Source organism: Poecilia reticulata, chromosome 17, assembly GCF_904066995.2.
Source record: "Poecilia reticulata chromosome 17, P_reticulata-male-v2, whole genome shotgun sequence".
Classification (NCBI taxonomy): domain Eukaryota; kingdom Metazoa; phylum Chordata; class Actinopteri; order Cyprinodontiformes; family Poeciliidae; genus Poecilia; species Poecilia reticulata.
Window position 1 is genome coordinate 1,472,728 of NC_088846.1, and position 23,664 is coordinate 1,496,391.

Consider the following 23,664-nt stretch of genomic DNA (forward strand, 5'->3'; position numbering starts at 1 on the left):
TATGTTTATTTGTGCCTTATACAATTCTTCATAGTAGTCCTTAAAGGTGTCATGAAACCTGGTATAAGCATGTGAGATCTGTCCAGGTACACGCAGAAAACGGAATAAAGGCCTAGGAAATAACAGTAAACCTTGTAAAATGATTTAATGATGATTATGGTTTGTAACAGGTTTAAAATAATAATACACATGCCAATGAAGGAATGCCTGTGATGTATAATCAAATATATGTCCTGTACTTTTAATCAGCTGAGTGTTATAATGCATTATGGAAATTGAGGTTTGAACAACTTGATTGTTGTATAATAATCATTGACTGAAGTAGAATGTCGACAAAGTAAAACATTGAGTATGTTTTGACTTAGAAGGAGAAACAGTGGAAAATGAGTCATTTCTAAGCAATGGGCGAGGCAGAATCAGAAACAGATGGTCAACGGAAAGAAATGAGGTATGAGTGAGTTGGGGAAGGTAGGGACTTTCCACAAACAGTGAGACGTGGTGGGCAGGTTCTAAAGTGACGCAGCCCTGCCCCGAAGACTGCCCTACGTTGAGAGGGTTTAAAATGTGGAGCTCAGGAGAGAAACGGGGTTCTTCGTCCGCGGCGCAGAAGAGGAGCCAACAAGAAGAAGCAGGCTAAAGACCAGCAGAGGACCACACCCCGGGACCAAGGGAAGCTCCAAGACTTCACGCCGCCTAGTAGGGACGAGTTCCACCAGCCACCGACCCTGGTTCCAGATCCGACCAACTCCTCTGCCTCTACCCAACGCTCTCAATTCAGTTGCAGCCGACTTGGAAAAGAGACGGAGGTCATTTAAAGACAAAGATTCTGCACGTTATAAGGACAACGTATGGTTTTGCTCCGCTTCTCTTCAGAAAAGAGGACTTTGCTCCGGCTGGACAAAGACTCTGACCAAGGACATCTAAAGATTACAGCTGCCGAGACCAAGAACCATCGGGTATGAGTTGACCAGCTTCCCCCAAAGCCTCGCTCAGTAAACTTAGTGACACAGGTTAGGGATAAGAACAAGGATAGGATGTGATTGATCCTAGTTGATTTTATTATATTTTTGCCTTTTTTATAACCTTTGGGAATTTAACCTGTTGTCATATGCCCCTGCTAAAGCTTGCTTAATAAAATTATATTCTAAAAATTCTAATGAGAATGGTACAGTGAGTTTAATTGTGTCAGTTTTAATTATTGTTGGTTCTCCTAAATATGGTAAAGTTAACATACATGATTCTAGAGATAGGGTGGCTTTGAGTTTTCCTCTGGTGAGTGTTAAAATAATGACCCTGGGACTTAAATCTAAGTCACTGAACTTAATCTGGCCGTTAACAAGTGCCGTTATTTTAGGAGAGGAGCTACCTTAACCAGGAGTGGTTGTAGGGGTTATGCAGCGTGAGGGCTCTCAGCTGATTGCTCCTCAACTGTAAAGGGTCATAACTTCTGGATCGAAGGTAGTCAGAGCTAGACGAGTCCTTTCCGACCCCAGTTTACACAGATAATTCTCCACCAACTATCTCTAGGGTAAGACCCGAGTTCTGGGGATTTTCCGGACCTGTTAGACAGAGAACTGGGTAGTAGTGAGTCCAAAGAGTCGTGAGGAGTAGGCGGGACTTACTATTGGGTAGTAACAGACAAAGGCTACATTAATTTCTTGAGGATCATGCAAAATTTGTCCATTTGCTATAATAGATGTAATTGGTTTCCAATTGTTTTATTTGCCATGCCAGTAACCTGCCTGCTTTATTGCCCTGTTCATAGAATGTTTGCCTGAGTCGCAACAAACTTGATGCCGCCCCTGAAGCTGAGTATTTATCATATTCTGCTCTCAAAGCCAATAATTCATTTCTAATTGTTTTTTTCCTCCATTTACTTTAGCTTGGATTAACCTTATTTATCTCCAATTGGTGTTCGAGTTTTTTCAGTTTGATTCGTTTTAGACGCTGTGTAACTAATAATGTGACCTCTGAGGTAGGCCTTAAAAGCTTCCCATTTTGTACATGCTGTCGTTTCTGAAGTATTAAATTGAAAGAATTTGTCTATTTGTTTCCCTAAATATTTCACAAAGTTTTCATCTTGTAACCATTTATGTTGGAACTGCCATCTCGGCGGGTCTCTCTTTAATTGGTCATCTCTATAAACCAAGCAACATGGGGCGTGGTCAGAAATGACTATGTTATCATAGAAGCAATCTTGGATTCTAAACTGCAACTCTGTAGAAATTAAGAAGAAGTCTATTCTGGAGTAGGTTTTGAAAGAACTTGAATAACAGGAGTATGTTTTGCTAACTGGATTTTTCTATCTCCATATATCCATCAACCTCAGCTCTTTCATCATTTTATAAATTACAGCTTTACAGTTATTATGCGATTGATCAATTCCAGTTGATCTGTCCACGCTCGGGTGTAATGTACAATTAAAGTCCCCCCCCCCCCATTATGTGAGATCCTTTAAGCGTAGACAGAGTGAGGAGGAAATCATTGTAAAATTTACTATCATCCACATTAGGGCCATATACATTAGTTAAAATTAGAGTTTCCGACATTAGGGAGCCATGAAGTATTAGGTATCTTCCTCTTTTGTCTTTAATAATGTTTTCAATTTGCAATGGTACCAATTCATGTATTAGTGTCATAACTCCTCTAGAATGAGATGTGAACGGTGCTGTATATATATTGCCCCTCCACCTCCTCCTCACTTTCAGATTATCCTCATCAAGAAGATGCGTTTCCTGGAGGAATACAATTTTAGACTCCATTTCTTTCAGTCTATTCATGACCTGTTTGACTTTTTGAAGGCGTTGGAGCCCTCTGCAGTTCCATGAAATAAAATTACATTTTACAGTTTGAGACATACATCAACAAAAGTAGTGGGATGCTTAGCGTTGTAAAAATGTGAGACACAACAAAACCGGATGGTAGAACATACATCCAACATAGAGAACATAGAGAACATAACCCTTTCCCTACCTCCAAATCCCTTCCCCAAATAGGTGGAGCCCTGCCCACATCCATTATGTCTCCCGTTATTGCCACTAGCCAATCCACAATTATTGAGGATCAGCCGAACCACGTTTAGCTTATTCTGCAAAAAGTGTCCCGTTGCTGCTAGACATAATAAAGACTCCTGCACACTAAAATTGACTAGCATTTTAAGGTACTCTTCACATTTAAATTATTATTGTTACTCAAGTTAAGAACCCAAATATGCAACATATTAGAAACATAAACATGTAACAGACCGAATTAAGTTCGCGTCTGAGGCATTACTTAGTGCTCTGTGCGTCTCGAGCTCTCCGGAGTTTTTTTGATAAACTCACTTGCTTCCTCTGGTGTTTTGAACGCCAGTGTCTTGTTTTCGTAAGTCACTAGGAGCGTTGCAGAATAAGTTATTCCATTGCGGATGTTCAGATTGCGCAGCACCTCCCGGATCGAGTCGAACTTTTTCCTCAGCTGGTGGAGCCCGGTGGCCAGATCGGGGTAGAAGCGGACCCGTTGTTCTTTATAGAAGATGTCCTTTTTTCCCCGTGCAACACGAATGACGGCTTGTTTCTCTCGGTAGTTGAGGAACTTCATTATCAAGGCTCTGGGTCGAGAGGCGCTGTCCTTTCTCGGGCCTAATCTGTGCGCTCTTTCCAAGCTCAGAGAGGTCTGCAGCTTCTCCCTCCCCAGTGCTTCGGGTATCCACTTTTCCAAAAAAGCACATAAATCTGAACCCTCGGCACCTTCTGGCAAGTTTACAAGCCTTAAGTTATTCAAGCGAGACCTTGTTTCCAAGTCAATGAGTTTGTCTTCCATCGACTTGCTTTTAGCCTGAAAGGCGTTCACGCTAGCATGTAGGTTAGCCACTTCGTCTTCCGCGGAGGAAATACGGTCCTCTGCTCGCGACATACGTTCATTATAGTCTTTCATCTCCTGTTTCATATCTTGTAGTGTCACCAACAGACCATCGAGTTTCGAGGAGAACTCACTTTTCAATGATTCGAGCGCGACCAAAATTTGGTCAGACTTACTATTATCTGAGTGACTCATTTCTTCTTGCGCGGCCATGTTTTTGTTGGCTTTGCGAGCTTCACTGCGGAGGTTGTGGTCGAAAAGCTTCGTTTGCTTGGATGCCTCACTTTTCCCTTTGAGCAGTTTAGTCGAGTTAGGCATTATATCCTTTTCCTTACACAAATTTTTCGTGAGCAGTTAGCAGTGCGTGTTGCAATTTTCCATTGCAACACGCAACAGAGTTAAATGTCCACACTATTTGCTTAAGATTTGTTGCCTCACGCTTGTGCAGTGTGAAGGAAAGAGGAGATCAGCTGCACAAGCAGTGAGATACCAGTGATCGTTTTTGGTGATTGGCAACAAAAGTCAGTGATTGGCAATTACATACTTTTTCACGAATGTCGGCCGATTATGATTGGTGGCCAATCGATGGGCACACCTCTAATTTGTGCAGTTTTATTCAGGAAATGTGTTACGGTAGTGTTCTAGGTCACTTTGACCTGAAAAGGATGTTTGCGTGATTCAATAAAGGTCATTTGGATCCAAACAATCAGAAGGGAGTTTATGTTTGGACAGATAAGGAAATAACTCAAAGTGCTGTAAGTAGTCACATGGGCTGTTTGAAACAGTTCAGCTGTGGACCAGATGAATCCATAGACTAAGAAATGAGCCAAGAAAACTGCCTACGTCAAAGGAAAGATTTCTATTAATCGAAACATCCATATACACACCGATAGACAAGAAATCCTATAAAAAGTCCAGCAACCATTGAAATTGGGTGATTTGGGGAGATTTTGGATATTTTGTGAGCTCTTCTGAGGTCTGTTGCAGTTGTTAGTAATGTGTATGCAGACTAAATAAATCTCCCGGCTGCACTGATCGGAGTACAGAAGATTCAAGTCCCGCATGATTTTATTTTTCATTCCATCAGTTTGCCACTTTTTATTCCCCAACAAATGTCAACTATTTACTTGATCACACAATCCAACCAGTGGTACATGTCTTTCATTGTTTCATTTATTAAGCTGCAGGTGGCAGCAGCAGCAAACACCACCTTCTTCTGCCAACTCTTTCCTCTTTCTCCACTTCATCGTCTCTTGGGATTTCTACATTCCCATCAATTTCAGTGCACTCCGGTTCAAATTAAAAAGGCCTAATGTCGTTACTCAATGCCTTTGTGGCTGGACAGAGCTAGCGTAGTTGGACCTAGCAAACATAATTTACCCAGAATGCGTTGCAGTGTCCATGTGACAATATTTTATTTAAATTTATAAAACCCAAACAGCCTGCAACACTTTTTCTGCATTGTTTTTACATGTGAAATATTTCTAAAATAAAGTTTATTGTTGCAACTAATCATGGATCCCTTTAATAATGTTGCAAATCAGTATTTTGACTAACCCAGAAGTGAGCCATAGTGTTGACCTCCATGGTTTTCTCAATCAGAGAGTCTGGAGCATCCATGAATTTCTTCCCTGTCACAATTCCGGCATTGTTCACCAAGATACTGACATCACCCACTTCTCTCTTGACCTGCAAGGAGAAAAGAAGTATTTCGAGAAAAAATACAATTGCTTGTATAAACTTAGTGGTCCCAGAACCTAAAGAATGACTGGGCCAAGCAGGCTGGAATTTAGCACACATCCAAGCCACTTACAGGCATACACTCAATTTCAATTTTAGGGTTCTTTTCCAAATTAAAACATATTTAATTTAATACCAAGTGTACAAAATCCCACAACATATTCTACAAAATTAAAAGTATTTATCAAATAAAGAATAAACAGCATTGCAGATTCACGTAGCGTTTAGGTTCTACTAATCAAGGAACCTGATTGGTTGATTATCAGGAGGCGTGAACATTTCAATAAAACAGGAGTGTTGTCAGTTGGCATGCATGCGTTTTAACACCATGCCATCATGGAAAGAAATCAGCGATGATCAGTAACTTACTGCCTCCACACAATCTAAACTCCACCATTCTACTTTACTGTGAGAAAGAATTTTCCCTAATTACAAACATCTAAGAAAGCAGCTTTTTCTTGAGACAACTGAGGCCATTTTACCCAAAGGTCAGTCCATGTGCAAACACTACTCAGTTAAACATGTAAAAACTAAGACTTACCTGATCAGCCACTCTGTAAACTTCATTCTTGTTGCTGCAATCACAGACGAAGCAGTGGACTCTGCTGGCTCCACCATTTTTGGCCAGTCTTGCAGTTTCTTTTATGCCCTCCTGGTTAATGTCCCACAGAACCAGCACGGTACCATGAGCCGCAAACTCCTGAGCCATCAGGCGACCAATTCCACTGCCAGCGCCTGTGATCAGAACAACCTCCCCAGCTATGTTCTTTTTCTTCCTGGGAACTAAGAGGTGAATGAAAGATTCTATGTTGTACCATAAAGAGAGAAAGAGGACTTGGATTGATTCCAGAAAGAAATTCATGATGAGTCTGTAGAAAAAAAAAAAGAAAACATATTAAAAATGAGCACAATAAGTTATTGATTTGATTTCTTATGTGGCGATATTTTGTTACAATTATATTCAGTTTTATCCAAGTGCTTCTTATTTGTTACATAGATGTTCATTACCTGGCCTTATCTGTTCACTGGTTTTCAGATCATCTCACAAAGCACTCCATTAAACTGTTTTGGTCACCTTAGTTGGTTGTTGTTAAGCACTATATAAATCAATTTTGTGAATCTGGATGTAAAACCCTGAATGGACTGAATTAGAATTTTACTTCTCTTGTCACACTACCTACTCAAAGCACTTTAGAAAAGAGTCATATTCACCAAGCTGCACTCATGAAAGTGCACACAGTTTTACACCAATACGCAGATGAGTGGGCAACTTGGGATCAAGTGCCTGGTCTTAGGGGAACATGAAACTGTGGCAGGAGGACACTAGAATCAAACCCACAATGTTTGGATTGCAAGACAACTACAGCACCAAACTTTTCAGATTAAAAGAACCTTTTGAAGATAACCTTCAAAGCAGCTAGTAAACATGCTTTTTATTAAGCCCAAATTTCTGTTTTTAAAATTGTTTATTGATCTGATCCAATATTCTAATTTTAAATGTCATGTTTTTATTAACTATACGTCAAAAATCATTAGCAGAAGTAAAGGTTTTCTAACAACAATCTGTGTGTTCCTGAAATTAATATAATATTCTAGTTTATTGAATGGGTCTGTCCTCCATTCACTGAACTCGTCCCCAGAATAAAAGTGAAAAGCAATGAGATTTGCTTAGTCTCTATGCTAACTCGTAACATAACATGCCTTTTGTAGAAGAGGATTGCTCAGCTCATCAGGCTGACCTGCAGCAATATTTGGCCAGCTGTTTATTACAATTCTGCAGTAGAAAGGCAACATGGGAGTGTGATTTTTCTACAATACCATGAATTCCAACAACCATAAAACAAATGACTGATATGCAACAGTGTGACAGAGTTAAATTTACAGATGGAATGAATCAACAAGTTCTCCTCTGTACTTCTCTTCTTAGTGCTCACAAAGCAGACTTTACTTCATCTAAGCCACCTTGGCTCTGACTCCCCAGAGAATCCACCACTCTGACTGGGTTCCAGGAAATAGCTTTACACCCATCTTCTTCCCCCAGAATGCATCTGGCCCCCAACACTACAAAACAGAACAGTACCTGTCCAGATCACTAAAAGAAAATTGACAAATAAGAGAAATACAAAAGCCATATATAACCCTTGTATGTGAGAGGACTGAGGCAAATGTAAAGGACTATGGCAAATGATACAAGTTTTACGTGTGTTGGGTCGGTTGGACCCCAGTTCTACATACAAGGGATATATATATATATATATATTTCAGAGTGAGCTGAAACAAGGCTTCAATCCAAGGCCTGCATGAATGTCACAATTTACTTGCTTCACAACACATATTGGACCACTGTCGATATCTGCAGTCTGCGCTCCCTAGCTGTAGTTCCCCCTCAGCCAAAGAAAGCTGTTGGTGCATCAACTGGTGACAGTAACAATAAAAATATGTGGAATATCATTAGAGAAATCATCTCTGTTTTAATAGTCTGTTTGTGTGAACATATTGACTCAATTTTGAGAAGGAAACATAAAGATGGTCCCATTGCTGCTTTCCATTGGTGTGAAATTAAAGGAACAGTGTTTGGCAATACAACTGTTTTTCAACTCTGTTCTCCGTTCGTTTTCTTATGATTGTGTGAGGATACTTTAAAATCAATCCATTTTGGTGGCGTCCATTATTATTTCCATTAACAGAGCGCTAGTTGCTCTAGTAGAACAGCCATGAAAACCACTCTGGGTATTTTCAAGCCCTGTGATACCGTAACTTGCCACACTCCTGGAAAATATGCAGTTCAAAACCCTTTTCTTTTCAAAGTTTTTTTTTTTTTATAAACAAAATTCATCTTCTGGCTCCTGTCACAGTGCCTCATGTTAAAAGTGTGATTGCCGCTAGCGGCTCTCAGTCTGCGCCTCTGTTGAATCAGGTGACATGCAGTGAGTGCACATGTAAAGACATTCTAATACTTTTTGCATGAAGTCACGGATTACCTGAGGGTTTTAAAGATTTAATGTAAAAACACCAAAAAAGGCATTTCTTCTTGAGTTTTGTCAGAAAACAGATCCATACACACAAAACATACTTATAGAGCTGGTTGGGGATCACATGTCTAAAGCTGCACTATGTAACTTTTATAAAGAATCATTTTTTTTTTCTTATTTGTTAAAACTGTCAACATGTTGTGACACCATGTTATGAGAAAGATAATCTGCGAAAAGATCCATTTCCTCCACCTTCTCCCTATGCTACTATTGCCTTCTGATGAAATGCACCGCTCCCGACCAAAAACAACCAATAAGAGCCAGGTGGAGGCGCTTAATGCCGTCAATCAATGCTGCTCAATGTGCAAAAGGCAGAGAAAGAACTTACAATTACAGGGAAATCATTTATCCGCTGACATCTGTGGCTATGTTAACTGGCTATGCAATCACAACAGGATCTGCTAGCTGCACCCTAGCAGAGAGCAAGGGGCAGGGGTAATTAGCAGAGTTGCAGAGGGTGATTGACAGCACTAAAACCCTCCTTCTGGCTCTGACTGTTTGTGTCTTGTTAGCACTGGGAGCACTGAAAAAAAGACCTTGTTTCACAGATTTTTTTTTCACAGATTATCTGTGAAAAAACAACATGGTGACAGTTTCAACAAATATCCATTGATTTACTTCTGCCTATCAACGTCAGGTAACAGGGGAGGGGAGTAGCAGTCTAATGACTGCTATGAGGGAGCAGTCTAATGCAGTCTAATGCTGGGAGACTGGCCCCTACCAGGGGCATGAAGCCCCTGACAGAATAGCTCCTGGGATCATTGGGACACTCAATAATAATTTAATAACAAAAAAATTATATCAAATATCATTTTTATTCACCGCGATAGCTCATTGGTTGATTTTATTGACAGACTTTAGGCTTATCCAATGAAACCCCTCAGTCCTCCCTTGGTCGAGGACTGGCAGACCAAGTCCTCCCTTGGCAGACCGAGGGAGGACTTGGTCTGCCAAGGGAGACCAAATGGCTATAAATAGCACCATTTCAGTTAATTGGAGTCCGAGAAAAGTTAGCGGATACGAGACGAGGCAGGTCAGAAAAACTACAACAAAACAAATAGTTAGAAAACAGCTACTGATACCATTTAAAAATGTTTTAATATGACTAGACACATCGTCAATAAATACTATCTGGGGGAGTTGTAACCAAAATGTGGAAATGTTCAACATAGAAAATGACTGCAAGAATGTTAGGGTTGTGTAGTTAAAGTTTGCTGTTAGTAATTACTTCTAATTAACTTTTTAAACTACACCGCTGTTAAGGTGTCCATGCTTTATGTTAAATTATTATGTATGTGTATGGTAAACTTAATTTCAGTAAATCAGTTTTCATAGTTAAGAATAAATCATATGTTTTATATAATTTGCTTGTACTGGTGTACTGTAATCGACAGGGAAAAAAACAGTGGCTGGTGAAAGAAAATTTCTCTACCAGCCACTGTGGCTGGCAGAGTTTTTTTTTATTTTTATTTCCACCCCTGGATATTACCAAAATAACATAAGAATAACAAACTTTAGGAGGGGGTAAAAAAAGTCAACATTTTATGATGATTCCTCCAAGGAAATTGTGATAAAAGTAAAGTAAAATAAAGAATGCTGGCCATCTTGTTAAGTTATACTTTGGCATTTAATATTTTAACAAATCAGCATCAAACTACAAGCAATAGCAAAAATGTCAAACCATTGTCCATTATGAAAAAATAACTACACAAACTTGCGCAGCTTTGATAATCTATAAAAGCTAATCCGTCATAAAAATGACTTTTTTCTTGGAATTTTATGTCTTTCTTCTGGCAAGTCATATGTTTATCCTGCTGATATGATGATACTGTCATAATATGATTTTATTATCATAGCTTAAAATAAAAATCTGTCAGTATCTAATACACAGAATTGATGGAAAATTAAAAACAATTTAGTTTCATTCTCTAGCTTAGAAAAAAGTTTAATTTTTGTAAAAATAAGGAAAAAACTGCTAAAACCATTATTATATTATTTTTTTAAAGCTTTTTATGAAACAATATTTTATTTCTGACTGTGAATGTAACTGTGTGAACTTTTTGTCAGACAAAGTTTAAAAACAATATTGAAATAAAATGTTTCTAACAGACAGAAAGTAATTTGACCTCCTGACCTCCTACTATCACACCCAGGGTGGTACCAGTGGACGTGATGTGTTCTCCGGTTTCATTTTGTGCAACGGCCTTCTAGAAAGAACTCTCAACAAGGGCAGTTTTGCATTCTGCCAGGCATCCATACTCCTCATATAGTTTCAAAGAAGCTGCATTTCCCGTTTCTGCCTAAAGACCATCTCACACCGCCATTTCAAAAATGTGGAGGACCTAAATACTTGACACTTTGCAAGTTCCAAATCACAACATCAAGTTTTAGGTGTTATTAGTGTCAGATGCTGAATAGAGAGAGAAAGAAATGAGACAGCTTTGGAAACATGGCATAAATCTCCTCAAACGTTTTTGACAATACTTGATGTTCCGTCTTAAGTTGTGTTTAGTAATGAGTGCTAAATGTCCATGTGGTATATCTGTTTCTTTGAACAACCACTAATTCAATCTCACAACCAGGTATATGCAATTAATTGCATATACCTGGTTTGAAATAATTAATTGAAATAATTCTTAATTTTAATTTATGGCTCCACATCAGCAATCAGCAAAATGCTTTTTTCTAAAAACATTTTTAGACAGAATGTAAATGCTATTATTTTGGCATATTTTATTTTGGACATTCTTCTAACTGAAGGAAAAGTTTAATTAGACATTTTATTGAGCCTTTTGTGATAAAGTATTTATTTTTAATTTGAATACAAGATAGCCTAAAGTGAAGAGAAGAGCAGAGGAACACAAAGGAACTTAACTGGTGATGGATTAATTGATGCAATCTGAGTATGAAACAACCCAACATACATGGTAAATTTTCATAAGTGCAAAATTTTGGGCATGAAAGGAACAAAAACTGCAAATGTACTAAAGGGTAGAAAGCAGGACTGACCAATATACTTAGCAACAACATGTTTGGCAAAAAAACAGCATTATTTGTTTGGAAAATCCATTAATTTAAAAGTCAAGATGAAACATACTATATTAACATTATATAGTAATAATCAAACAGTTTGTCAAGCCTTTTGAACAGAAAATCAAACAAGAATGTTGGGAAGAATGTTACGTTTTTATGCAATTTGCTCTTCATATTCAGTAACTTTAAATAATTTCAATAATCACAAAAACAATCATCAAAAATATTTTTCAACATTTCTGCAGCCCTACAAATACAGGATTTTAGAGTTCTTTCACATAAGAAGATTTGGTCTATGTCAAATCTTCCCAACAATCCCACAGTGTAAAGCAGGTTAAAAAGAAATCATTTAATAACTGCTAAAGTCATTTAAACCTGCAAAATGCCTTATTACTGGTAGCTTATTGAAGTAAGGAATGGTAAATGGCTTTGTACTTGTAGCTCGCCTTATCAAGTACAGAGGATACAGGCCTAGGCCTGTCGCGATAAACAGGCCTAGGCCTGTCGCGATAAACAATAAATCAATTAATCACACGATAAATGAAAATTATCAACCTCATTTTAATTTATCGGCTTTATCATTTCTTTCTGCCTTTTTCTCTTTCAATTGACACTGGATGAAAAAAGGCTCAACTCCGGTGCTCTCCACTGACCCTCACTTCCTCATAGTGTAATATCCAGCGCACACTACACGATCTTAGAATTGTCGGCCGATTGTTGGCCCATTTTCAAAACCTGAGAGACCACAGACTAGCCGACAAAAATCCTAGGTATAATGGGTTCGATCGTGGCGTGTGGTGTCCAACAATAAGCACAAAATAATCGCTATAAGTCCAGTTATCTAATTTTAAAACCAGGCATTAATCAATGTTTTACTACAATCTACCTGTAATGCATGTAGCTAGAGTCAGCGTGAAGTCCTGACTGAATGAACATCATTATAACCTATTTATGTCACGTTAACGAAGAACAGCTGAAAAGTTACTGGGTTTATCAACTGCGGTAGCAATTTGGCTCCAACTCCTTCCCTTGTCATTTCTATATTTTTTGAACGAAATTTTGAATAAATATTAATGTTGTTTCCACATATCATCTCTAATGTCCGCTGGACTTCGGGTTGCGCTGTGTCAGTTGTTTGGGATTCCCGTCAGAAAGCACGGAGGAGAATCTGCGCTTTCTGATTGGTTACCTATCACATTCAACAGGCTGCGTTCTCGCTACCTGTCGGGAAAAACCCCTGATTTAGATCGGAGCGGCCACGAGGTTCTACGATTGGACTCGATCATTTGTAACACACAACACTACAGATGATCAGTTACAAAATCGCGACAATGTTAGAACGTTTAACATTCTAAGATTGTCATAAGGGGAAAATCGGGGCAAAAAATCGTGGTGAGCTTTGCTTAAGACAGGAATGAACTATTGCATCAGGTAGTCGGATGTGCCCATCTTCTCTATCTAAATCTAATGATTATTGAAGGTCAATAGACTTCATAATCTGCACTCTTTTGGTTGAATGTAGTTTTGGTTTCCACTTTGGTTTTATGTTGTTCAGTTTTTATTCACGTGTATTTTTTGTTAACAGAAACATTTTTGGATGTGAAATTAGGATTATGCAGATTATGCATTTTAGAGCCGCAGAAATTTTAGCACTTCTAAGAAGCCTACACTGGGTTAGGTATTAATATTCTGTTGGAAAACTAAGACTCTAAAATACTTGTTACTACTGTATTACAGTTTTCTTTGCAGGAGCTTACTCAAAGTGAATGTAGTAGTAAAAACTAAATTTACAGTACAAATACTGGAACCTACAGACACCAGTATTTGAATGAATATTTTACAGTGACCTACAGGTACAAACACCCAGCAAACACGAGAAAAACAAATGCAACAAAGAAGAGATGCAAAGTACAGTACTACGGAGCCCTCCATGGGACATGGGGAATTTTTTTTCTTTTGCGTTCCCTCGCTATAATCTACTGATCAGTTCATGCGGCATAACTGAATACTGTAAGCCTTTCTTACGGTGGCCATCGTACTTTCTGCTTTAATACAAGCTTATGTAAGGTTTTTCCATGGACTATTTCTGAGTTATTATCGCGGGTAATCAATCATCTGATTGTGTCTGTTGTGTTCGTCTGAATGGTTTAAATGGCTGCTTTCAGTGCCGTTCCATCTTAGCCTTAACAGACATAAACATGCAGTAAATAAATTGATTTTCAATCAGTTTTTTGCACCAAAGCGTTAATAATAATAAACACGTTTTGTTATTATAAAACACAGCAAAATAATGGTGGTAGAGGGCCGCACTGGGTTAACTCTGGGAATCTCATCTGTCCGTGTATCAATCAACTCCAAACCTCTTCTTTGTTCTGTCACAATTATTGATTTATTCAATTTTGATTATCATGCTCCAAACTTTGCGAGGACTGACCACCTCGCTCACCCGCTTCCTCATACACACAGAGCCAGCAGCCAGTAACCTTCATACTTCATGACGTCACGCCCACATCGACACGCCCACCACCCAGATGTCAAAATCGCTGCTCCTGTCATATCAATAATTACTCATTTCATTCATATGGCTATTAGAGTGCCTCAGTGAAAACGTGTTTATTATTATTAACTCTTTGGTGCAGAAAACTGATCGAAAATCGATTTATTTACTGCATGTTTATGTCTGTTAAGGCTAAGAACGGCACTGAAAGCAGCCATTTAAATCATAAGAAAGAAAGGCTTACAGTATTCAGTTATGCCGCATGAACTGATCAGTAGATTATTGCGAGGGAACGCAAAACCTTTTGCGACGGAACGCAAAAGGAAAAAAAAATCCTCATGTCCCCTGGAGGGCTCCGTAGAATTCGAACACAACTGCTCTAGTGATCTGGAACACTTCTGTTTTCAGTTTTTATTTTTATCTCTTTTGCATCTCTTTTTCATGGTTGTGGTCTTATTTGTTTGCATCTTTTCTTTGTTGCGTTTGTTTTTCTCGTGTTTGCTGCGCATTTGCACCTGTCGGCCACCGTAGTATGTTAACGATTCTGTGTTTTAGTTCTGCTGGGGTCCTTATGGTTATGTGTATTTGTTGTAAGTTGCGTTGTGATCCTTATTGCTATGTGTAGAGTGTTATGGGCTTCCCCTGTCTAGGCCTGTCACGATAAACGATGAATTAATTAATCGCACGATAAATTAAACCTATAGACCTAATTTTAATTATGGGCTTTATCGTCTCTTCCCGACTTTTTTTCTTTCTGTTGATGACACTGAATGAAGAAAGGCTCAACTCCGGTGCTCTCCACTGACCCTCCCTTCCTCATTTCCCAAACTGTGGGAACCTCTCTGCCCAAACTGTGGGTCGCCGTGCCATTGCAGGGGGGGGGGCGGGGGGGCGGGAAGCCGTCTGGATGAAAAAAAAACAAAAAAAAAAACATGAACGCTGTATACGCTGGGTTTTTACCTTAGAATGGCCAACTCTCTGTTATTCCTCTATCAATTTGATACAGTAGGAACTTCCACACTTCCCATATCGGTGTCCTCTGTCACAGTTTTAACTGCTGATAAAAGTTTCATCTGTTGTTAACATGTGGCACGGAGAGAATCCGCGCTTTCTGATTGGCTACCTGCAAGGGCGTAGGAACGAGTCTGTCATTGACGCATATCAGAAACCTGACAGATCAGTAAATGGCTTGAGCAGAAAAGTCAAACAATTATGCCATCAACACATCAGTAATGCGTTACTCTAATCTGACCCATGTTTCAGTAACAAGTATTCTAACATGTTACTATTTACAATCCAATAATCAGATTAAAGTTATGCATAGTATAATGACCGTCATTCCAGGATGAACACTCACTTTAGCATTTGCCTCACAACTAGCAATCTACATACTCTGGTAGCACAGAGCATCAGGTAGTCGGATGTGCCCATCTTCTCTATTTAAATCTAGTGATTACTGAAGGGCAATATAGTATACAGACTTCATAATCTGCACTCTTTTGGATGAATGCAGTATTTATTTCCACTTTCACTTTATATTGTTTAGTTTTTATTCAATTATGTTTTTTGTTAATGGAGACTGAGAATCCATTTTATTTTTGTTTTTGGTTGTTTTGTTTATTTAGTTTATAAGTTCCATTGTGTTCTTTTGAAAATAAAGTGCATCTATTTTTGGCAGGAAATTGCTTGCACTATTTCGTCATTTCCATTAAATCGGTGTCCAAAGGTCTTGAAACAATATTATCGTTTATCGCAATAATTTTTTAGACAATTAATCGCTCAGCAAAATTTGTTATTGTGACAGGCCTACCTATGTCTGACTCTGCTGACTTCCACTCACATGTGATGGACCTGTCATGTGGGCGGGGGATCAGGGCAGCGAGAGGACCAGGACCGATGCTGATCTGACAGAACATCGGAAGAGCGGAGAGTTCAGTGTGTGTTAGCAGTGAAGCTATTCAGTTGAGTGTAACGGTTTGTAAAAGGGGTGAGCTGCAGCCTAAGGAATAGCAGCTCACTCTTATTTTTAATAAACCCTGTTGGCGGTACTACATCTGTGGTGTGTCGGCATCATTACCGTATTTACTTGCGGTAAACCACTTTAAAAGGCAATTACTAGAGCTGTATAAATAAATCGATTCTGCAATATACATCAATATTTTCCGCCCTAGGAAAGTATCAATTTGGCATCCGCGAGTATCGATCCGTTAAACAAGTGGTCCCCAAGGTTGGTCCTCGAGGGCCGGTCTTGTGAGAAATTCTGTTCCCCTGTAAAAATCTGTTCCCCCGTGTCGGGAGCGCGCATTGCAGCCAGAGAAGTGGATCCGGCGGATCTGACCATTTTCACGGCATTTCTGATCGATTTCTCTGTAAAAACTACTCATATAATTATGTCAACGTTGTAACTTTCAGTTTAATCGGCAGCTATCAAAACAAAAATACATACATAAATAAACGAGGTCTTGTGTGGAGGTCTTTTTACGCTGTTTTGTGTTATTTTAAACGTGAAGTGAATCGATCTTTTTTCAGCTTTTGTCTCGTAAGCCTGACAAATAAAAGTCAGTCAACAAACACAGGTTTCCAACACCTTGTGTGCATTTATAATTTTTCATTTCTGACAAAGGAGGAGGAGGGAAGCTGGCTGATAGCAGGGCACAAAAATAAAGACTTCCTGAAAAGATCAGAGTGTAAACTTTTTGGTAAATCCCGTTCTAATGTAAAATATGACATTACTGAATTAAGGAAATGTCTAGTATGCTATCACACGTAATATTTTTTGAGAATTTGGAAACAGGTGCTTTTTATTTCTCAAAGTTATTGGAGGAGAAGAGGAGAGAATGGATATTTCAGCTGCCTGAAATAATGTGTTCGCCCTCTATAAAATGGAAACAAATTAATTTACATGCAAAGTATTTTACTGTGTTTTTAAAATATTTGCACTTCATTGTGTGATTTAAACCATCTTTCCATAGCTACCTTATATATTAATGAAATATTTGGCTTAACATAAAGCAAAAAGTGATAAACAACCTGCCAAACACCGAGCGGACATGGATATTTCCATAATTGATTGAAGTATTGAATAGTGTCACGTGATTTTTGACTTTCCAGAAAACACCGTATGTTTTTATATTGTAATGTACTTTGTTAGATGCAATATCAGAAAAAAAATTACTAAATTTGTTGATAAATATTTAAACATAAAATACATTTAATAAACATTGTGAAACAGTCATATTTATTTAAACCATTTTGGACTTCAAACATTATATGGAAAAATAATAAAGAATTAATGGAATTTATTTATTTATTCCAATGTTACGGGGAGAACGGATCATTACAGACATTTAAAATAAACGGTTCCCCCGCTTTAACACTTTAAAATAAAGAGCAAATGTTATGAAAATCACAGGAATTATTGTTGATGATAAGAGAAATGAACACAGTAAAAACTTTTCAGGTAAATTAATTTGTTTCCATTTTAGAGAGGCCGGACACATTATTTCAGGCAGCTGAAATATCCATTCTCTCCTCTTCTCCAATAACTTTGAGAAAAAGCACCCGTTTCCAAATTCTCAAAAAATATGTGTAATAGCATACTAGACATTTCCTTAATCCAGTAATGTCATATTTTACATTAGAACGGGATTTACCAAAAAGTTTACACTCTGATTTTTTCAGGAAGTCTTTATTTTTGTGCCCTGCTATCGGCCAGCTTCCCTCCTCCTCCTTTGTCAGAAATGAAAAATTATAAAAAAATTATAATTATAAAGGATTACCTGAAGAATGAACATGGGTTAATAACATCCGAAGCGGGGGCGCAGCGGCGCTGTGTTTTGAGCAGGAAAAACCCGCAGCCGGAACCCGCGGCGCAGTGAGGATTTCCATGATAACAATGGCTGATCGATCATTCTTATTAGCAACAGACAAAGAAGATCAGAGAGTGAGAGAACGATGAGATCCTGGGAGTCTGAGAGGCAGCTACTCAGAGATCCAAGCAGGGGAATAGCGGCGCTGCGTAGCTGCAGGGAGTCGATCACTACGGGGTGAGACGGAGCCAAGGGCGCAACTACACATTATTCAGGTGTATGCGAAAACATAAATCGGCGACCCCCCCCCTCACCCCCTCCCTCGAAGGAAGGTACGTCAGGGTGAAGGAGCGTAGAAAACATACGCTCACTCTATTGTTCTTTCAAAAAACGGTAATCTACTGGCAGCTATAGATGCTAGTAATTTACCGTTCTTTCACAGTATCAATACCGTACTTGCATTGATAGTAATCTACTGTCAGAAGTAATTATGGTACAGCTACTGTGCATTTACAATAAACTTCGGGCATCTGTAGCTGCCAGTATTTGACTGGTATTTTCTTAGAGTGTACCAAAATAATAATACTTAGAACTTTTCCTTTGTTTAATTATTTTTTCTTTAATCAGTGTTAACTTTACAATTTAGCCCTACTTTACAACAGGTCTCATAATATGCAGCTTGCAGACACTTCCCAGACCTTGGCCTGTTGATCAGTATTTGTACTCGTAACATTTTACCTCCAACATTTTACAATAATTATTCCTCCAGTTACCAATAAATATCCATCCATCCATCCATTTTCTTGCACCCTTTTTCCCTCAGTGGGGTCGGGAGGGGTGCTGGTGCCAATCTCCAGCCAACGTTTCGGGCAAGAGGCGGGTACACCCTGGACAGGTCGCCAGTCTGTCGCAGGGCAACACAGAGACACACAGGACACGCAATTTGGAGAGGCCAATTAACCTGACAGTCATGTTTTTGGAATGTGGGAGGAAACCGGAGTACCCGGAGAAAACCCACGCACGCACAGGGAGAACATGCAAACTCCATGCAGAAAGACCGGGGCCAGGAATCGAACCCAGAACCTTCTTGCTGCAAGGCAACACCTCTACCAACTGCGCCACTGTGCAGTTGGACCAATAAATATAAATAACTCAAATAGCTTTAGCTAAGTGAAACTATAGTTTTACATAACTTTGAGCAATAGTAAATTTTAAAGCTCTGTCATGAAATGCTTTAAAAATAAAAACTGTTAAACTAAACATCTGCAGACTCTAAAGGCAAACATCCTTAGTTTATAAGGCTGGAACCCATCTGTGCGTTTCAGGGGCGCGGTAAATGGTGAAAAGTGATGACTATTCTAGGGGCCGTGACCAGCAGGGGGCCCCCCACAATTTAATTATTTATATTTTGTTCATAGACATGAAATAAAAAATTGGGGTCCTGTCAAATACAAAACTAATCATATTGTATTTTCAAAGATTGTTTTTAGCAGTAAAAAAGTTCGATGATACCCAGTGGCGCAATTATACATTATTCAGGTGGATGCGAAAACATATTTAACTTGTTCCCTGTGCCTTGATGAGTGAGTTAGCAGAAGCTCTAAAACACGTCCCTCCTGACCCATCCTCTCCTGAGTGAAATTAAAGCTGCAGTATGTAACTTTTATATAAATATTTTTTTCCACATGTTTTTTGTCATGATGTTGTGACAGTATGGTATGTAATCTGTGAAAAAACTATTTCTTCTGCCTTCTCCCAGGTGAAAAAAAGTATGCTTTAGTATACTAAATTTTAACATACTTTAGTATACTTTTATCAATGTACTTAAACTGTACTATTTTGAAACAACTAATTTTATGCTTAGTATACTTTAGTAGTATTTAAATAGTATTCAATTACAACTAATAGTATACCTTAGTATACTATACGTACTTTTTTTAGAACAACTTCAAGTGTACTTAGTGTACTTAAAGTATACTTTTTAAATATATTTCAGAGCTTTATTATATTTTGATATAATTATTATGAGTAATAATTCTGTCTCAGAATTATATATTTAATATACTTCAAATATAATTTAAATATACTATTAATGTATTAGTAATGTATTTAAATTACACTTAATTTTTATTTTTGATTTCCTGCTATTGATAATCTCCAATTTTAATTACTCATGAAAGTCTTTATTCCTACGTACCTATTTTGTAAATGACATGCATAACTACACTACAGTACTTACATTGTTTTAGGCTAAAATTACATGGGAAGATTAAATACACAAGATGTTCAAGGTAATTCAAATATTGTTTTATTACAGACATTTTAAAACTGTATAATTTTAATCAAAACATCATAAACTTAACACAAATTATACGTTTTCAGGTCAAAAGTGAACACATGAACATGAAAATTTAAGTGTGACAATAAAACATGAAAGTGAGGATCAACGACAGAACATTCCCGTTCACTGCACCTTATAAGAACCTACAAAAAAGAACAATAGAGCAATTAAACAGAAAAAGCATTTGTACTTAAAGAACAGAAAAATGGCAAATAAAAAAATAATACTTACAATTTTAAGACGTTTTGTACTCGCTGTGTATGTGACATCAGAACTGATGATGTTTGGGACCGGATGCCTCGGGTGGAAAAACATTTCTGGGTGTCTTCTTTGCCTGTTTATGTTAGAAGTAGAAAAAAATAGTCAGCAATGTCATAGAATCAGTTGATGTTGGCATTAACTATGAAGCTGTTTTAAGTGTGGACTTAAGGAGACAAACTACTTAAAATCTTTCAATCCATGATCTGAACACACTGATCCTTGCAGGGTGGTGAGGGGGGCTGGTGGTGCCCATCTCCAGCAGCCATCAGATGAGAGGTAGGGTTCACCCTGGACAGGTCACCAGTCCATCACAGGGCCTTGAAAGTCAACAACAAATAAAAAGAATGAAAGAGAAATGATAGATTAACAAGGGGGAAAATTCTGTCCAGTTAGATTTAAATCAAATCTTGTTTATTAAAGCACTTGGTGTTGGTAACACAGCAGTTTTTGTTGTTGAAAATGTAGCTAGCCTCCTCATTGAAAAAACAAACTTACATCATGAAGACAATGTGAAGGTTCATCCTCAGAGCTGGTTGGTGATCTGGAGAAGTCAGAGCTTCTTCTGAGACAGGAAAGTCTTTAGGTTTCCTAACACCTGATTTCTCTGGCTTCCTCTTTCATCTTCATTTGCTTAGTTAGCTTCAAACATATGTTGAAGATAAAATCATTGATGAACGAGTTATGACAACAACCTCACAATATCAAAGTCTCTCTGTCTTATGGAGCTTAATTAAAACCAGGTTAGTTTATGAATTAAAGTATAAGTCGCAACAAACAGCCTCCATGCAGTTATAACATGAAGCTGAATGATTCCTATAGTAATAATCATACAAGTCACAATAAAATTGATGAAATAATTATTTATGAAACCAACGTAAGTTATATATCTTTACTGCACTGTTTATAATTAAACAAAGATAATGAATAAGCAAACTTACCACCAGCTAGCAACACTTAGCAGCCTTTGTCCCCCCAGGCTCCTTTTGTGACACACATTTCATGTCCATCTGTTGTTGTCCAGTTGTGTTGTCGTCTAACTCGGACTAGGACGTCACCAGCTTGAATTTACTAAAATTAGTAACTATTGTCAAGGCCCTCTCTACTTTTAAGGCAATATTATGCGAGTAAAAATGGCAAATTTGAACAGTATCTGTTATCTTCCCTGCGTTCAAGTTTTTTCTTCTCTTTGTGGCGTTTTTTAAATAAATGAAAGTGTGCAATACCGCCACCATCTGGTCTGGAGTATGAACTGGAGCTAATGCCGTTGATTATAAGGTTTTACATCACACATCTGAAAATTGATTGGGTACTTTCTTAAAAATTACATCATGATTATCAATTTTTTTATTGTATGCAATTTTAATAAATAGTAAAAGATTATTAAGGCACTTAAAAAAATCATACATATTCATTCATATTTTGTTCACTTAAAGTATACTTTTATTTGATACATTAAAAGTGTATTTTGGTACAATTATGTTTAAGTGTGTTTAACATTCTAATTTCGAAATTGGTACAAGTGTATTTTTAGTATACTTCAGATATACTTATAGGTAGTACACTTAATAATTAGTATACTTAAAGTGTACTTTCACAAATTTAAGTATGTTTGAAGTATACTAAAGTATACTTTTTTTTACCTGGGCTCTCAGTGCTGGAAACAACCAGTCAGTGGCAGGAGAGTTTTGGTGCTGTCAATCACAATCTCATGTGGTGCTGCTCATCCTTCCTCCCCCTTGATTTGTGCTGTGCTGCAGCTAGCATAGCACAGAGCTGTGCAGATTCAAACTGAATGCTCAGTTTAGCTAGCATAGCTACTAATGATGGCAGATAAACAGTTTCTTGTAAATGACAAGTTGTTTCTCCACCATTAGCACATTTAGCAGTGAGTGAATGAGGTTGATTGACAGCGCTAAGAGCATCCTACTGGTTCTGATTGGTTGTTTTGGTCAGAACGGTGCATTACTTTAACCAGTAATAGTAATTCAGGAAGGAGATGGAGGACATTGATTGTTTTCACAGATTATCCGTCTCATAACAAACTGCTACGACATCGTGACAACTTTAACAAATATGGAGAAAACATTTTTTATTAAAGTTATGTACTGAAGCTTGAATAAAATGCAACTACATAGCATTTTTAGAAGTCTGGATTGCTTTATGTGTAGTTACATGTTGCTTTTGACTGTTGCTCAAGGGGAGAGACATTTCAGTATCTAAAACTAAAAAAAAATTTAAGCAACCTACTTGCATACTGGATGTGGACTGTTGGAAGTTAAATTCATGACCAGTAAATATTGTGCTAATTATCAGTATTGAACCAAAGAAAGCAAGGCAGATGCAAGCCTTTAAAATTGTGATGCTTTTTATGGGTCAAATAGACTCAAAAAAAATGTAATAGCAGCTGTGCGGGGGGCCCTATCTAATTTTCTGTCAGGGGGCCCAAGATTTCTGACAGCGCTGCTGGTGTGTTTTCTGATCTAGTCCATCAATAAACACATTATGCTTCATTCTGAATAATGAGAATGTCTGACATCATGTCCACTTTCAGAGCCTTCCTTCACTGGAGCCAGGCATGTTGCTGAAATCAAGCAGGAGATCTGTGGTGCTTGAAATGATACACAAACTCAGCTGTTCACTAAGTGTACTACCATGTGGGTCAATATGCAAGAGACTCTTATCCTGCTGGTAAGTTTTTAAAGCAGATGAAAGATCAATTGAACCACTGAAGGAAAAATGGCCACTCTGGGTGATGAAAGTGTGTTGTGATGTTATCACAGTGATATCCAGACATGATAACTTTGACAGTGTTATCATGGAGAGTGAAATATAGCACAGGCCCAACTCCAACTCAGCAGACTGAGTCAGCAGCTCTCAGACTTTGATCAGGTCATACAGACACAGGGGATGGGCTTCCAGCTAGAACTTCTACAGTAGTTGTTGTAATGACTTTAGAAAGACATAAAGACACATACAGGTTTATAAGTGATTTAGATTGGTTCAAATACAGGTGGAATACTACTAAAGAATTGTGCATTTTAATAAAGATTTAATATTAAACGCGTTTAGAAAAGTGGTAAAAAAAAAAACATTTAGTCTGATTTCCCCTTC

At 38.0% G+C, this 23,664-nt stretch overlaps 2 protein-coding genes across 2 annotated transcripts in view; one reads left to right on the forward strand and one right to left on the reverse strand.

The window, feature by feature from the left end:
- The window catches only part of sdr16c5a (short chain dehydrogenase/reductase family 16C, member 5a), a 77,744-nt gene that overhangs the window by 53,272 nt on the left and 808 nt on the right, over positions 1 to 23,664 (reverse strand). Inside the window, exons 3-4 of the mRNA XM_017310112.2 lie at positions 6,122 to 6,449; positions 5,398 to 5,529 (exon numbers count right to left, since the gene is read on the reverse strand). Of these exons, the coding sequence (XP_017165601.1) occupies positions 5,398 to 5,529; positions 6,122 to 6,442 (453 nt within the window). The 5' untranslated portion in view covers positions 6,443 to 6,449. The remainder of the gene's footprint in view (positions 1 to 5,397; positions 5,530 to 6,121; positions 6,450 to 23,664) is intronic.
- The window catches only part of ccr12a (chemokine (C-C motif) receptor 12a), a 255,587-nt gene that overhangs the window by 23,166 nt on the left and 208,757 nt on the right, over positions 1 to 23,664 (forward strand). The gene's annotated exons all lie outside the window — the stretch shown is intronic.